General features: G+C 48.2%; 2 protein-coding genes across 3 annotated transcripts; one reads left to right on the top strand and one right to left on the bottom strand.

Annotated features, from left to right (window-relative positions):
- The first annotated feature begins 13 nt into the window (after positions 1-13).
- Positions 14-13,231, top strand: wdr33 (WD repeat domain 33). Of its 2 annotated transcripts, XM_034554748.1 has the most exons (22): positions 14-209; positions 1,351-1,570; positions 1,650-1,718; positions 1,944-2,048; positions 2,189-2,284; positions 2,370-2,521; positions 5,520-5,617; positions 7,663-7,789; positions 7,890-8,044; positions 8,126-8,204; positions 8,301-8,411; positions 8,767-8,861; positions 8,941-9,027; positions 10,438-10,577; positions 10,662-10,817; positions 10,930-11,512; positions 11,555-11,610; positions 11,684-11,735; positions 11,812-12,109; positions 12,189-12,346; positions 12,598-12,777; positions 12,861-13,231. In XM_034554748.1, exons 2-22 carry the CDS (start codon positions 1,367-1,369, stop codon positions 13,010-13,012), a joined length of 3,153 nt encoding a protein of 1,050 aa, XP_034410639.1. In that variant the 5' UTR covers positions 14-209; positions 1,351-1,366; the 3' UTR covers positions 13,013-13,231. The 2 variants fall into 2 exon arrangements, with proteins under 2 accessions (XP_034410639.1, XP_034410638.1); XM_034554747.1 differs by having other exon boundaries at positions 18-209; positions 10,930-11,610.
- Positions 13,232-13,290: 59 nt separating this feature from the next.
- On the bottom strand, positions 13,291-14,268 carry sft2d3 (SFT2 domain containing 3). The gene has a single exon (XM_034554761.1). The coding sequence runs from the start codon at positions 14,179-14,181 to the stop codon at positions 13,432-13,434; it is 750 nt and encodes a 249-aa protein (XP_034410652.1). The 5' UTR covers positions 14,182-14,268; the 3' UTR covers positions 13,291-13,431.
- Positions 14,269-15,545: the final 1,277 nt, after the last annotated feature.

Below are 15,545 nucleotides of genomic sequence, written 5' to 3'. Positions count from 1 at the left end.
TATCCCGCCCGTTGTGAAAATCTCCCGGCATGCCTTGCTGCAGGCCGAGAAGAAGAGGCGTCACGATGGAGTCCGCAGGTGGCTGAAGCTACAAACCTCTTTCAGTTCAGTTGAATAAAGTGAGACGTCCATGTTTGTTCAGAGGAACTCTTTCCGGAGGATCCCAGTCAGCGACCGCTAGATATCCGACTCTGCGGCGGAGCTTGTGGGTGAGTTTCCTTCAGCAGCAGCGCGGCGCTAGTGGTGTAGCACCGGGCCGCCATTTAATCACAACAACACCTCCCCGAGACACCAGGAGCACGTTTACCTCCTGTAGGAGCACGTTTACCTCCTATAGGAGCACGTTTACCTCCTCCAGGAGCACGTTTACCTCCTCCAGGAGCACGTTTACCTCCTCCAGGAGCACGTTTACCTCCTATAGGAGCACGTTTACCTCCTCCAGGAGCACGTTTACCTCCTGTAGGAGCACGTTTACCTCCTCCAGGAGCACGTTTACCTCCTCCAGGAGCACGTTTACCTCCTCCAGGAGCACGTTTACCTCCTGTAGGAGCACGTTTACCTCCTCCAGGAGCACGTTTACCTCCTGTAGGAGCACGTTTACCTCCTGCAGGAGCACGTTTACCTCCTCCAGGAGCACGTTTACCTCCTGTAGGAGCACGTTTACCTCCTGCAGGAGCACGTTTACCTCCTCCAGGAGCACGTTTACCTCCTCCAGGAGCACGTTTACCTCCTGTAGGAGCACGTTTACTTCCTGTAGGAGCACGTTTAACTCCTCCAGGAGCACGTTTAACTCCTCCAGGAGCACGTTTACTTCCTATAGGAGCACGTTTACCTCCTCCAGGAGCACGTTTACTTCCTATAGGAGCATGTTTACCTCCTCCAGGAGCACGTTTACCTCCTGCAGGAGCACGTTTACCTCCTGCAGGAGCACGTTTACCTCAGAGGCAAATGGATGTTTATTAATTATTATTGTAAAGTTTAGCTCCCACTTCCTCGCTAGGTAATTGAACCGCTGCCTGTCTGGTATGATGCACCTGTTAGTCCTGCTGCCACTACGGAGCTCTACATGGTTACACAACTCCTCGTTTATCTGTTACTGTGTTTGAATATTGTTCAGTCTTTGATAATATGATTTATTGTGTGTGTAACTGGAGGGTGTGAGCTTGGTTAGTTTCTGTTACCAGTTAAAGGGACAGTCCACCACTCTGTGAGCTCTGTAATGTATGTTGGATTAAACTCTCATGCAGTCTCTTTATAGGGACAGTCCTGGTTTGAGCTGTGGCAGTAATGCTACTCTGGGGACTTCTTATGCGTCTTATGTAAAGTAACCCCCTGGTCTCCGGCCTGCAGGTTTTAGCAGGTCATCATGGCGACGGACATCGGCTCGCCGCAGCGCTTCTTCCACATGCCGCGCTTCCAGCACCAGGCGCCGCGGCAGGTGTTCTACAAGAGGCCGGACTTTGCCCAGCAGCAGGCCATGCAGCAGCTCACCTTCGACGGGAAGCGCATGAGGAAGGCCGTGAACCGCAAAACCATTGACTACAACCCGTCTGTCATCAGACACCTGGAGGTAAACGTCTCTTTGTTAAATGATGTGGTGAAGTCTCTGAGCTACGAACAGCGCTCTCTGACCCGGTCTGTGTCTGCAGAATCGTTTGTGGCAGCGAGACCATCGAGACTTCAGAGCCTTGCAGCCAGACGCCGGCTGTTATAACGACGTGAGTACAGACCAGCCCACGGGAAGATGGATCTGAGGATTCTCTCTTCATTCATCCAGGCTTTCATTCCATGTGATAATAAACTGAAGTTCTATGACAACATCATTTGTGTTCTTTATTATCCCAAATCTGTAGTTTGAGTGAAAGTGAAGGTGCGTTTCATTCAATGCATTGGTTAGAGCTCCAGTGATGTGGAGGACTAAAGCAGATGTTTGTGTTCCTCAGCTGGTTCCTCCTGTGGGCATGTGTAACAACCCGATGAACGCCGTCACCACAAAGTTTGTCCGAACCTCCACCAACAAAGTCAAGTGTCCCGTGTTTGTGATCAGGGTAATTCCACGTTTTAAACTTCCTGTTGGTGATGATACCAGAGACGTTTTAAAGCCAGAAGCAGCAGAGTCCTTTGATTGTCTCGGGTGATGACGTCGCTGCATGACTCACTGATGTCTGTATTTCCTGTTTGTCTCCAGTGGACTCCTGAAGGTCGTCGTCTGGTCACTGGAGCCTCCAGTGGAGAGTTCACTCTGTGGAATGGACTCACTTTCAACTTTGAAACCATTTTACAGGTAAACATCTACCTGGTTTATACTCTTGCTGCTCATCACGTCTCCCTGTATGCGTCCGCATGAGTTGTACTGATGTCCTCTGCAGGCCCACGACAGTCCAGTTCGGGCCATGACCTGGTCTCATAACGACATGTGGATGCTGACTGCGGACCATGGCGGCTACGTGAAGTACTGGCAGTCCAACATGAACAACGTCAAGATGTTCCAGGCTCACAAGGAGGCCATTAGAGAAGCCAGGTTTATACCCAATCTACCATTTTCTGTAGGTCTCTTACTGTCCGTGTGGCTGCAGTATCATGCTGCAGCCACGCGGGGGCGCTGCCCCGCTGCGCTCGTCATGTTGTTGTGGTTGATTCATGACAGATGTAAGTGTGTGCTGTTGCAACACTGCAGTGATCTGTTGTTGGTGTTCTTCCTGATGTGGCTGATGAGCTGTTTATCTCTGTTCTGCTGAATAAAGTCTTTAACATCTGGTTTGGGTAGGCCCGGTGGTTCTGTGGAGAGGAGGATGGTGCTGAGAATACATCAATAATAAAGTTTTAGCAGGGATCAATAAAGTGAATAAAGAAGCTCCTGCACAGTCACACTGCTCGTCTGAACCTCATCAAACACGCAGCTGTAGATGTTAATAAAGCTTTGACTTCAACATCTTCTACTGTTAACTGGTAAAGTAGCACACACAAGACACAGACCCCGCCTTTAGTCCGATAACACTGGATCCTACAGCTCCCATGATGCACCTGGCTAGTGTGAACAGCTCCACACCTTTTTGTCAGGCAGACTGTTAAACATTTGTGGCGACCAAGCCCGATGACATCACTATGACCTCGTCAGGCCACAGATGACGTCACATGACAGGTTCTGGCTCCGGTTCCTTGTTAGTCCAGTAAACGGGAACATCTGTACAGTGTGATGTCATCGTGAACAGCACGCCTGAGTCCTCGGTGGTGACGTAACGTAGAAAAGGACGCAGTTCCGGGGACGGGCGGATGGCGAGTTAGCTTTGTTGGTGGCTAGTTAGCTTGTCCTTCTGCAGCGACGTGACATTTTCTGTAACCAGTGTAGCATTAAACACGGTGGCATAAGCTAGCTAACTAGCCAGCTGTCCACTAGTTAGCGTGCTAGTTCCTCATCTGTTGATCTCAATGTTCTCTGCTTTTGTGACTAGTTTAACGCTACAACTCAGCTGTTCCTGTAAAACCTGACTGAGTCAAAGTTAGCTCGCTACAATGCTAATTAAAATGGCTGCTCTGACCGTCCAGCTGTGTTGATTTGAATGGTCCCGTCTGTGGTTCTGCATCACATGTCAGGTGTTCGTTATTTTGGTCTGTGATGACATTGTCCTGTTGGAGAGAAGTTCTGTTTCTAAAAGTCTTTTGTAGCTTCGGTCGTAATGACAATTTATTCCCTCAGTAAACATTGTAAACATGAGTTTATGTTCTCAATCTCTAGTTTCAAGTCTTCAATACAGGATGATGTTCATTTAGTAAATTATGGTCATTTAGAGCTACAATGTGATTGACAGGTCTCTACGTCACTCATTCCAGATAGGGTCACTTCCTGTTCACTGGTTGCAATAAAAAACAAGATGGTGCTGGTGAAAACGACAAACTCAAAACGTCCACAAATTATTTAAACTTCATGTGACGGGGAGACTGCTAGCCTAGCTTAACACAAAGATTGGAAGGGGGGAGTAACTGTTAGTCTACCTTAGCACAACGATTGGAATATGGGGGAACTGTTAGCCTAGCTTAGCACAACGATTGGAAGGAGGGAGAAACTGTTAGCCTACCTTAGCACAACGATTGGAAGGGGGGAGAAACTGTTAGCCTAGCTTAGCACACATTGGAATATGGGGGGAACTGTTAGCCTAGCTTAGCACAATGATTGGAATATGGGGGAACTGTTAGCTAGTTCAGACTGAACTTCCTGTTGAGTTTGGTGTTTCAGACGATAAAGACTGAAAAGTATTGAACCTCCGTACTTGCTGCTCGATGAGCTGAAGGTCTTTTGTACAACATTGAGGTTTAAATATCACGTTTCACCCTAAACTAACGTTTCATGCTCTGGCCGTGCTGCTTATTGTCTGCTAGTTTGATCTCCTTTAGTCTGAGAGCTTAAACCCGCCCCCCTAAAGTGGCTTCTACCAGGAAGTGATTGTAACCAACAGGATGAGTCAGTTTGTGTCACATGACAGAATCCTGTTGAACTGGATGTAGAACTATATCATTGATCAAGAGGTTTAGACCTCCCACCTGTACTCAGTAGCACCACTGCCCCCCAGTAGCTTCTCCTCTTCAGACCAGACCAGGTCTGGCAGAGCTCATGTCGGTCCTCTTAAGACCCACCTGAACCAGGCCTCATTAAGTCAGTCACCAAGTTCTTAATAACTAGTTTCACACTAATGGCCAAGAAAGTTGCCGTCCTCAGGAGATACTTAACCCACCAACCTGCCACCAGTCCTGTTCATCAGTGATGAACCAGCAGGTCTCACACCTCCATACAGTCTCACTGGAGGGTCTCAAACCTCATGTGCTCTCACTACAGAAGGTCTCACACCTCCATGAGGTCTCACACCTCAGGTCTCACTAGAGGGTCTCACACCTCATGAGGTCTCACTAGAGGGTCTCACACCTCATGTGCTCTCACTACAGAAGGTCTCACACCTCCATGAGGTCTCACACCTCAGGTCTCACTAGAGGGTCTCACACCTCATGAGGTCTCACTAGAGGGTCTCACACCTCATGAGGTCTCACACCTCAGGTCTCACTAGAGGGTCTCACACCTCATGAGGTCTCACTGGAGGGTCTCAAACCTCATGTGCTCTCACTACAGAAGGTCTCACACCTCCATGAGGTCTCACACCTCAGGTCTCACTAGAGGGTCTCACACCTCATGAGGTCTCACTAGAGGGTCTCACACCTCATGAGGTCTCACTAGAGGGTCTCACACCTCCATGAGGTCTCACACCTCAGGTCTCACTGGAGGGTCTCAAACCTCATGTGCTCTCACTACAGAAGGTCTCACACCTCATGAGGTCTCACTAGAGGGTCTCACACCTCATGAGGTCTCACTATAATTAGGTTATTGTAATCCACATCAGAATCCTAACAGGTTAATTGAGGTCCTACAGTAGAACTCAAACAACGGAGGGATCAATTCATCGATCGTTTAGATCGCGTCACGTGACCTTCCTCACTGGTCACCATGGTGACGCTCTGCTTGTGTTCTCCAGCTTTTCTCCAACAGATAATAAATTTGCCACCTGCTCGGATGACGGCACCGTTCGGATCTGGGACTTCATGCGCTGCCACGAGGAGAGGATCCTCCGAGGTACACCTGCACCTCCTCGTACTCACCTTGAACTCACTTGAGCTCACCTGAGGACTCACCTGAGCTCACTTGAACTCACCTGAGGACTCACCTGAGCTCACCTGAGGACTCACCTGAGGTCACTTGAGCTCACCTGAGGACTCACCTGAGGTCACTTGAGCTCACCTGAGGACTCACCTGAGGACTCACCTGAGGTCACTTGAGCTCACCTGAGGACTCACCTGAGGTCACTTGAGCTCACCTGAGGTCACTTGAACTCACCTGAGGACTCACCTGAGGTCACTTGAACTCACCTTAGGACTCACCTGAGGACTCACTTGAACTCACCTGAGGTCACTTGAACTCACCTGAGGACTCACTTGAGCTCACTTGAACTCACCTGAGGTCACTTGAACTCACCTGAGGACTCACCTGAGGTCACTTGAACTCACCTGAGGACTCACCTGAGGTCACTTGAACTCACCTGAGGTCACTTGAGGACTCACCTGAGGACTCACTTGAGGTCACTTGAACTCACCTGAGGTCACTTGAACTCACCTGAGGACTCACCTGAGGTCACTTGAACTCACCTGAGGTCACTTGAACTCACCTGAGGTCACTTGAGGACTCACCTGAGGACTCACTTGAGGTCACTTGAACTCACCTGAGGTCACTTGAACTCACCTGAGGACTCACTTGAGGTCACTTGAACTCACCTGAGGTCACTTGAACTCACCTGAGGTCACTTGAGGACTCACCTGATCAAATGCCATGAATTTAAAAATAAAATTGAATGATAATAAAATAAAACGACAACAAAATAAAGGTGTAAAAGAAGAGTGTGTATGTATATATATATGTTGGTATGTATATACGTATATGTATGCATATATGTATATATATACATACACATATATATATGTGTGTATATATATATACATATATATATGTATACATATATATATACACACACATACATATATACATATATATATATACATACACATACATATGTATATATGTGTATATATATATATACATATATATATGTGTATATATATATGTGTATATATGTATGTATATATATGTATGTATATATATATATATGTATGTATATATATGTGTATATATGTATGTATATATATATATATGAATGTATATATATATGTATATATATATATATGAATGTATATATATATGTATGTGTATATATATGAATGTATATATATATGAATGTATATATATGTATGTATGTGTATATGTATGTATATATATGTATGTATGCATATATATGAATGTATACATATATATGAATGTATATATATGAATGTATATATATGAATGTATATATATGTATGTATATATGTATGTATACATATATATGAATGTATATATATGAATGTATATATATGTATGTATGTGTATATGTATACATATATATGAATGTATACATATATATGAATGTATATATATGAATGTATATATATGAATGTATATATATGTATGTATATATGTATGTATACATATATATGAATGTATATATATGTATGTATATATGTATGTATATATATGTATATGTATGTATGTATATATACGTGTATATATATGTGTATATATATATATGTGTATATATATGTATATATACATGTATATATATATATATATATATGTATATATATATATATATGTATGTATATATATATATGTATGTATATATATATATGTGTATGTATATATATATATGTGTATATATACATGTATATATATATATATGTATGTATATATATATATGTATGTATATATATATATATGTGTATGTATATATATATATGTATGTATATATATATATATGTGTATGTATATATATATATGTGTATGTATATATATATATATGTGTATATATACATGTATATATGTATATATACGTGTGTATATATACGTATGTATATATACGTGTATATATATGTATATATATATGTATATATACATGTATATATATGTATGTGTGTGTGTGTTTGTATATGTACATATGGACACGCCCCCTTATTGTGTGTGTGTGTGCGCAGGTCACGGTGCTGATGTGAAGTGTGTCGACTGGCATCCCACCAAAGGTCTGGTGGTCTCCGGCAGTAAAGACAGCCAGCAGCCGATCAAGTTCTGGGACCCAAAGACAGGACAGAGTCTGGCCACACTGTGAGTCCGTCCGGAGACCAGCACTGACTCCAGATCAGTGACTTCCTGGAGGTCTTTTTGAATGTGTAGCCCCTCCCACTTTAATGAAGTCTCTCCTCAGTCACGCCCACAAGAACACGGTGATGGAGGTGAAGTGGAACCTCAATGGCAACTGGCTGCTGACGGCATCACGGGACCACCTGTGCAAACTGTTTGACATCAGGAACCTGAAGGAGGAGCTGCAGGTGTTCAGAGGACACAAGAAGGAGGCCACAGGTGAGTGAGCAGCACCACCTGTCCACAGGTAGAAATACAAAGTGATGGTGGTTCACCTTGTGGTGTCCTGTGTGTCCCCAGCCGTGGCCTGGCATCCCGTCCACGAAGGCCTGTTTGCCAGCGGAGGCTCTGATGGCTCTCTGCTCTTCTGGCACACCGGGTAAGGACTAGGACCAACAGGGTCCAGCTCACGTACAGGACCACTGTGAGCCAGACTGGGGGCTGTGGTGGTTGACTGGTTTCTGTTGTGCGTCAGGGTGGAGAAAGAGGTTGGCGGCATGGAGATGGCTCATGAGGGGATGATCTGGAGTCTGGCCTGGCACCCGCTGGGCCACATCCTGTGCTCCGGGTCCAACGACCACACCAGGTGTGTGTGTGTGTGTGTGTGTGTGTGTGTGTGTGTGTGTGTGTGTGTGTGTGTGTGTGTGTGTGTGTGTGTGTGTGTGTGTGTGTGTGTGTGTGTGTGTGTGTGTGTGTGTGTGTGTGTGTGTGTGTGTGTGTGTGTGTGTGTGTGTGTGTGTGTGTGTGTGTGTGTGTGTGTGTGTGTGTGTGTGTGTGTGTGTGTGTGTGTGTGTGTGTGTGTGTGTGTGTGTGTGTGTGTGTGTGTGTGTGTGTGTGTGTGTGTGTGTGTGTGTGTGTGTGTGTGTGTGTGTGTGTGTGTCACATCATATCATGTTTAGCATTTAGAGAAACTTCTTCACCTTTTTCTTTGTCTGTTCCAGTAAGTTCTGGACGAGGAACCGACCCGGAGATAAGATGAGAGACCGGTACAACCTGAACCTGCTGCCCGGCATGTCAGAGGACGGCATGGAGTACGGTGAGCCCAGAGGACCAATCACATGAGGGCTCGACATGTGATTCACAGCTGCTGACGGCTCTGTGTCTGTGTGTTTCAGACGACATAGACCTGAACAGCATGGCCTCCATCCCTGGTATGGGGATCCCCGAGCAGCTGAAGGCCGCCATGGAGCAGGAGCAGAGCAGTAGGTTTGACCCGGCGTCCCACAGGGATCCATATTGGGTCCCCTGAAATGTAACTTGCATGTATATCGGGTACGACTGGTTTATAGAGCATGTATATCGGGTACGACTCTGGTTTATAGAGCATGTATATCTGGTACGACTCTGGTTTATAGAGCATGTATATCGGGTACGACTCTGGTTTATAGAGCATGTATATCTGGTACGACTCTGGTTTATAGAGCATGTATATCTGGTACGACTCTGGTTTATAGAGCATGTATATCGGGTACGACTGGTTTATAGAGCATGTATATCTGGTATGACTCTGGTTTATAGAGCATGTATATCGGGTACGACTCTGGTTTATAGAGCATGTATATCTGGTATGACTCTGGTTTATAGAGCATGTATATCTGGTATGACTGGTTTATAGAGCATGTATATCGGGTACGACTCTGGTTTATAGAGCATGTATATCGGGTACGACTCTGGTTTATAGAGCATGTATATCGGGTACGACTCTGGTTTATAGAGCATGTATATCTGGTACGACTCTGGTTTATAGAGCATGTATATCGGGTACGACTCTGGTTTATAGAGCATGTATATCTGGTATGACTCTGGTTTATAGAGCATGTATATCTGGTATGACTCTGGTTTATAGAGCATGTATATCGGGTACGACTCTGGTTTATAGAGCATGTATATCTGGTATGACTCTGGTTTATAGAGCATGTATATCTGGTATGACTCTGGTTTATAGAGCATGTATATCTGGTATGACTCTGGTTTATAGAGCATATATATTTGGTATGACTGGTTTATAGAGCATGTATATCGGGTACGACTCTGGTTTATAGAGCATGTATATCTGGTATGACTCTGGTTTATAGAGCATGTATATCGGGTACGACTCTGGTTTATAGAGCATGTATATCTGGTATGACTGGTTTATAGAGCATGTATATCGGGTACGACTCTGGTTTATAGAGCATGTATATCTGGTATGACTCTGGTTTATAGAGCATGTATATCTGGTATGACTCTGGTTTATAGAGCATGTATATCGGGTATGACTCTGGTTTATAGAGCATGTATATCTGGTATGACTCTGGTTTATAGAGCATGTATATCTGGTATGACTGGTTTATAGAGCATGTATATCTGGTATGACTCTGGTTTATAGAGCATGTATATCGGGTACGACTCTGGTTTATAGAGCATGTATATCGGGTATGACTCTGGTTTATAGAGCATGTATATCGGGTATGACTCTGGTTTATAGAGCATGTATATCTGGTATGACTCTGGTTTATAGAGCATGTATATCGGGTATGACTCTGGTTTATAGAGCATGTATATCGGGTACGACTCTGGTTTTATATCTGGAAATGAAAATGATCAAATGAAAATGCACCTGTGGTCTCCAGGTAAAGAGGCGGCTCCTGAGGTGGAGATGTCCATCCCCGGTCTGGACTGGGGCATGGATGAGGTCATGGGTAAAGACACCAAGAAGGTCCCGCAGAAGAAAGTCCCGTACGCCAAACCGATCCCGGCACAGTTCCAACAGGTAAGCCATGCTGGACCGGTGTCATGTTTCCCTCTGAAGGCCGGGTTGTAGAAATGTGTTGACTGGACTCCTTGGTGCCTTCAGGCCTGGGCAGAGAACAAAGTGCCCATGATGCCACCTGGAGGAGATTTGGGCAAAGACCGCAAGGTGGAGCAGAAAGTGGATGGCAAAAAGAAAAGCCAGTCGGAAATGGAGCAGGAGATGTCAGCGCTGCAGTACACCAACCCGATGCTGCTGGAGGTGACGTAGTTTTGAGTATAGAATCTGATCCACTAAAGAAGCATTATGCGTCTGCTGCTCATGAAGCTATGAAACAATAACCTGATTTTAAACTCTTTGGTTCTCACTGCAGCAAATGAAGATGGACCGGATGAACACAGACGGGAGCATGGGGCCCCCGCAGGGACCAGGCCCGATGCCCCCCTTCCCTGGAGGCCCCGGCGGCCCAATGCCTGCTGGCCAGCAGGGTTTTCCCCCAAACATGCCTCCTCAGCAAATGCCCAACAACATGGGGCCTCCAATGGGCCCCGGAGGCATGCAGCCTCCTTTTATGCCCCCTGGACCCCAGCCACACCAGGGAACCCCTCAGGGCATGATGGGACCACCAGACATGCAAGGACCCCAAGGTATGCAGAGACACCCAGGCCCGCCAAGGAATATGGGGCCTCATGGTTTGGGGCCCAGAGGGATGCAGGGGCCCCATGGTGGGATGATGGGACCCCCTCCTCGAGGAATGGGTCCAAGGGATCCTCAGGGTCCTCCACCTCAGGGGGGCATGATGCAACCTCAGGGCAACATAATGGGCCCGCAGGGTGGGATGATGGGGCCCCCACCCAGGACACACGGCAACGTGCCAAACAACTATGGGATGGGCAACATGCAGGGGCCCCCGGGAGGGTTACATGGGCCTCCAGGAAATATGCAGGGTCCCCCAGGTAACATGCAGGGACCCCATGGAAACATGCAGGGAGCCCAAGGTAACATACAAGGACCCCATGGGAACATGCAGGGACCCCCATACATTCAGCACCAGGTAAGTTGAAGTCTGACTGATTGTAACCGAGCTGCCCCAAAGAGCACCGCGTAAATGTGATCTGGTCTTTCAGAACTCGGGGCCGATGATGCATGGGATGGGGCAGCAGGGGCCCAACAACAAAGGTACCACCGTCACTTCCTTTATAGGTCCATGAGTGTTCTGATGACACAGCTGATGACCACTGTTGACTCTTCTCAGACCCTCGGGGACCGCCGCCCAATCATCACATGGGCCCTTCAGACCGGCAGGGACCTGGGGGACCGGACCAGAGCTCAAGTTCTTACTGGGGAGACAACCAGCAGGGGCGTCGTGGAGCGCAGGACTTTGATGGAGGCCAGGACTTCCATAGCAGAGAGGAGAGCTGGAGACCAGGATACCAGGGTGGAGGAGGGGGACACCGGGGGGCAGGACACCGAGGAGGAGGGGGCAACGTAGGGAACTGGGGCCCCGACGAGAGGTTCACCGGAGGAGAGTTCAGAGGACGGAGAGACGACAGGTGAGCGGTCCGATATCCTGACGCCTGCAGACCCTCAGAGGTCTGGACACACGTGAACTGGACTCACTGGGTGTTTCAGGTTCAGAGGAGGCGGCCCCGGCCGGCCCGGAGCTCGAGGTTACCCCGAAGAGTACGGCAGCCAGGAGGAGGGCTTCGACGGCTCGGAGGAGATGGGGAGGGGCTGGGACAACACGGGGCGAGGGAGGCCCCCCCGAGGAGGAGGTCCACCCAGAGGAGGTGAGGCTTCCATGTGTCTGCTGGTCCTAAACTTCATGTTCAGACATTTCCCATCAGCCCGTTGTCACACTTTGTTTTCTAAAACATTTCTTATTTGTATTTAGAATTATTATTATTAAAAAGTAAGTCTCATGATTGATTAACAAACAAAAAACTATCTGATGGTTTTGTTTAAATTGTCTCAGTCAAGGGTCCAGAATATAATTTATTTGCAGACTCTTATTGTGGCGGTCTTGCCTTCCTGTGTGTAGGTCACGATGGCTACCGGGACGGCCAGCCGATGCACGACGGGTCGTCTCCGGCTGGCCGTGAGCGCTCCGCCTCCCTTCAGGGGATGGACATGGCGTCTCTGCCCCCCCGGAAGCGCCCGTGGCAGGACGGACCGGGAACCGGAGACCCCCGAGAGCGAGAGTCCCCGGGAGCTGACGGAGGTGAGTCAGGACAAAGATCTCCATCGCGCCGTCGTCGGTCGAACAAACTTTTTCTGAAGCCTTGTGGTCTGGTTTCCCTGCAGGACGCCCCCCCCAGAGGGAGGACGGGGGCTACGGGCCACCTAGTCGAGGCGGACGAGGCGGATGGGGTCCCGGAGGACCCGGACCAGTCCCTAGGAGGGGAGGACCAGCAGCACCCAGAGGACCACCAAGGGGTGGCAGCCGGGGCCGGTAAAGAAAAAAGAACTCCCAAGACCCTGAGACAAACTTTTTGTCATGTGAGACATTCAGATCTTCTGATTGGTCCGTACCGAAGCAACGAGGATTTTAATGTAAAATATTGTAGAGAATCATCGTCTCTTTTATTTAGAGTCACTTCGTCTTGTTGCTTTTTGTAAAAGATTTCTATGTTTTGTGTTTTCACTGAGGTGGACAATAAAGATTCACACTTCAAGTGTGTGTGTGTGTGTGTGTGTGTGTGTGTAACTTATAAGTACTGTGTTTCTAGAGAGGTCACAGATGAAACAGTTTGGTTCTTTATTTCCTTATTAAACGTTCTTCACCCACACAAACATGTTATGTATTCACATTCAAACATTGCCACTGTCAGTCAGCCGATAATCAATAACCAGTCAGCTGATGGTCCTCTGGGGGTCAGATGGGCATGGTCTTGCCGGTGACTGTCCTCTTGATGGCCGCCGCCGCCACCCCCCCCACGAAGCGGATCCCAGCGCTCCCTCCAGGCAGCAGCGACACCGCGCATCCGGCGATGACCGCGACCTGCAGCGCGGCGCCCAGCGCTGTGAGCGCGGTGCTGTGGAGGCGCAGCGCCGCGTACAGGGTCCCCGCGAGGGCGCACAGGTAGGCGGCGGCGCCGGGCGAGGTGGGAAGGCCGGCGAACAGTCGGCTGGGCCCGCGAAGCACCGCGGCCGCCGCGATAGCGAACAGCGAACCGAGCGACCAGAGCAGCGCGAACTTGCGCGCGTAGAGCAGCAGAAGCGGCGCGTAGAGCGCGGACAGCCCGAAGCACAGCGAGGAGAACAACGCGCACGCGCAGAAGGCCACGAGCCGCTGCCGCCGGCTCACGCCCGGCAGACACGGATCCGGTTCGGCCGACCAGGGCCAGGAGAAGCCGCTAGCGCTCTGGCTCCCGGACCACGGACTGGACCACCGCCCGAACCAGCTTCCCGAGACCGGCTCCGAGTCGCCCAGGTCCACCGTGGTGCTGGAGCTGGACTGGGAGATGGTCCTGGCGCCGCCGCTCTTGGACTGAGCCAGATACTCCTGGAGCTGTCGGTTCAGTTCCGCCATGACGGAGGAAGTCTTCTTCGTGTTCTTCTGCTGCTTCTGCACTTCCGGCTGCGCTCTGCTGCCCCCTAGCGCAGGGGTTCCTAAGGGGCCCATTCAAATAGTATTGGTTTACCTAGATGTCCTCTTGCTTTGATTTGTATTCAATAACTGAATCAAATCCACTTACAGGGGAACAAGCAACAATATGACGTCATGTGTATGTAAACAACAACAAGGAGAACAATTCATAGAACAAATCAAGCTAATACAAGAACAAATGTAAAGGCTCAAGTCAGGCTTATTAACACAAAAATAACTAATACATAGATGTTGCTAGAGGGACTCAATCTGGAGCCCATTTGACTTTCTCTTGAAAAACCCCACGAGCTGATGTTTGGTCTCCAGATGAGCTTTAGCTTTGAGGCTTCAGTGCTGCGTTGGTAGCGTTAGCTCACCACACACAGACACACACACACAGACACACACACACACACACACACACACAGACACACACACACACAGACACACAGACACACACACACACACACACAGACACACACACACACAGACACACACACAGACACACACACACACAGACACACACACAGACACACACACACACACACACACACACAGGGCTCCAGCTCGTCAGCTCCGTTAATGAAGCCCTTGTTAGTGAAGTCGGGATTGTACATTTAGACTTTCGTCTTCATTCTTTCTTTTTAAATACTTCAACATAACTTAGTTACAGCCGGCGAGTCTTCTTCTGCCTATTGGAGCTTATAAAACAACTGACTGACGCATCACCGCCATCAAGTGGTGGGAAGCTGTATTGTAACAGCGTCTCCTGATACCAGGACTACCGATGTGGTCTCACGGTCCTCGGGTGCAGGACTGAAAGATGTGTGCGGCCCTCTAGGTGGTGCTTGCGGCCCATTCACTGCCCTAGAGGACTCTACCGTTTATTAAGGACCAGGTCTGTGATGTTTCACAGTGTAGGATCAGAGACCACGAGAGTCAGAGACCACGAGGATCAGAGACCACATCGTCAACCTGTCCGGACAAGTGGTTAGATTCTGGGGGTCAAAGGTCACTCTGACCTCTAGCATTCATATGTTAATTATGACCATTTCCCTCCAACGTGTGACAGGATGAAAGGTTCTGTGGGACCTAAAATAACTCCAGAGCATGTCGTCACATGCTCACCTTTCAGGTGTTTGCTGTCAACGTGTCTCCCCAACCTGAAACACCTGGAGGAACCGGTTCAACCCTAGACCTGCAGCTGCCAATCAGGAGTCAACGCTGCTGTTGTTATAGAGGATCACGTTGCGTCAGACCGGAGGACTCTCTGAACGCCGAGCTCAACCAGATCTTCATCCAGACCTTCCTTCATCCAAACCTTCATCCAGACCTTCATCCAAACCTTCATCCAGACCTTCCTTCATCCAAACCTTCATCCAGACCTTCATCCAAACCTT

This window comes from Cyclopterus lumpus, chromosome 17, assembly GCF_009769545.1.
Source record: "Cyclopterus lumpus isolate fCycLum1 chromosome 17, fCycLum1.pri, whole genome shotgun sequence".
NCBI lineage: Eukaryota > Metazoa > Chordata > Actinopteri > Perciformes > Cyclopteridae > Cyclopterus > Cyclopterus lumpus.
This window is presented reverse-complemented; position numbering and strand designations above follow the sequence as displayed.

Bases quoted from the DNA above. Each gene is read 5' to 3' on its own strand.
- wdr33 (XM_034554747.1), top strand. From the start codon at position 1,367: ATGGCGACGGACATCGGCTCGCCGCAGCGCTTCTTCCACATGCCGCGC. The intron at 2,285-2,369 runs GTAAACATCTAC...TGTCCTCTGCAG, and splicing joins ACTTTGAAACCATTTTACAG to GCCCACGACAGTCCAGTTCG. The intron at 10,578-10,661 runs GTAAGCCATGCT...TGGTGCCTTCAG, and splicing joins TCCCGGCACAGTTCCAACAG to GCCTGGGCAGAGAACAAAGT.
- sft2d3 (XM_034554761.1), bottom strand. From the start codon at position 14,181: ATGGGCCCCTTAGGAACCCCTGCGCTAGGGGGCAGCAGAGCGCAGCCG.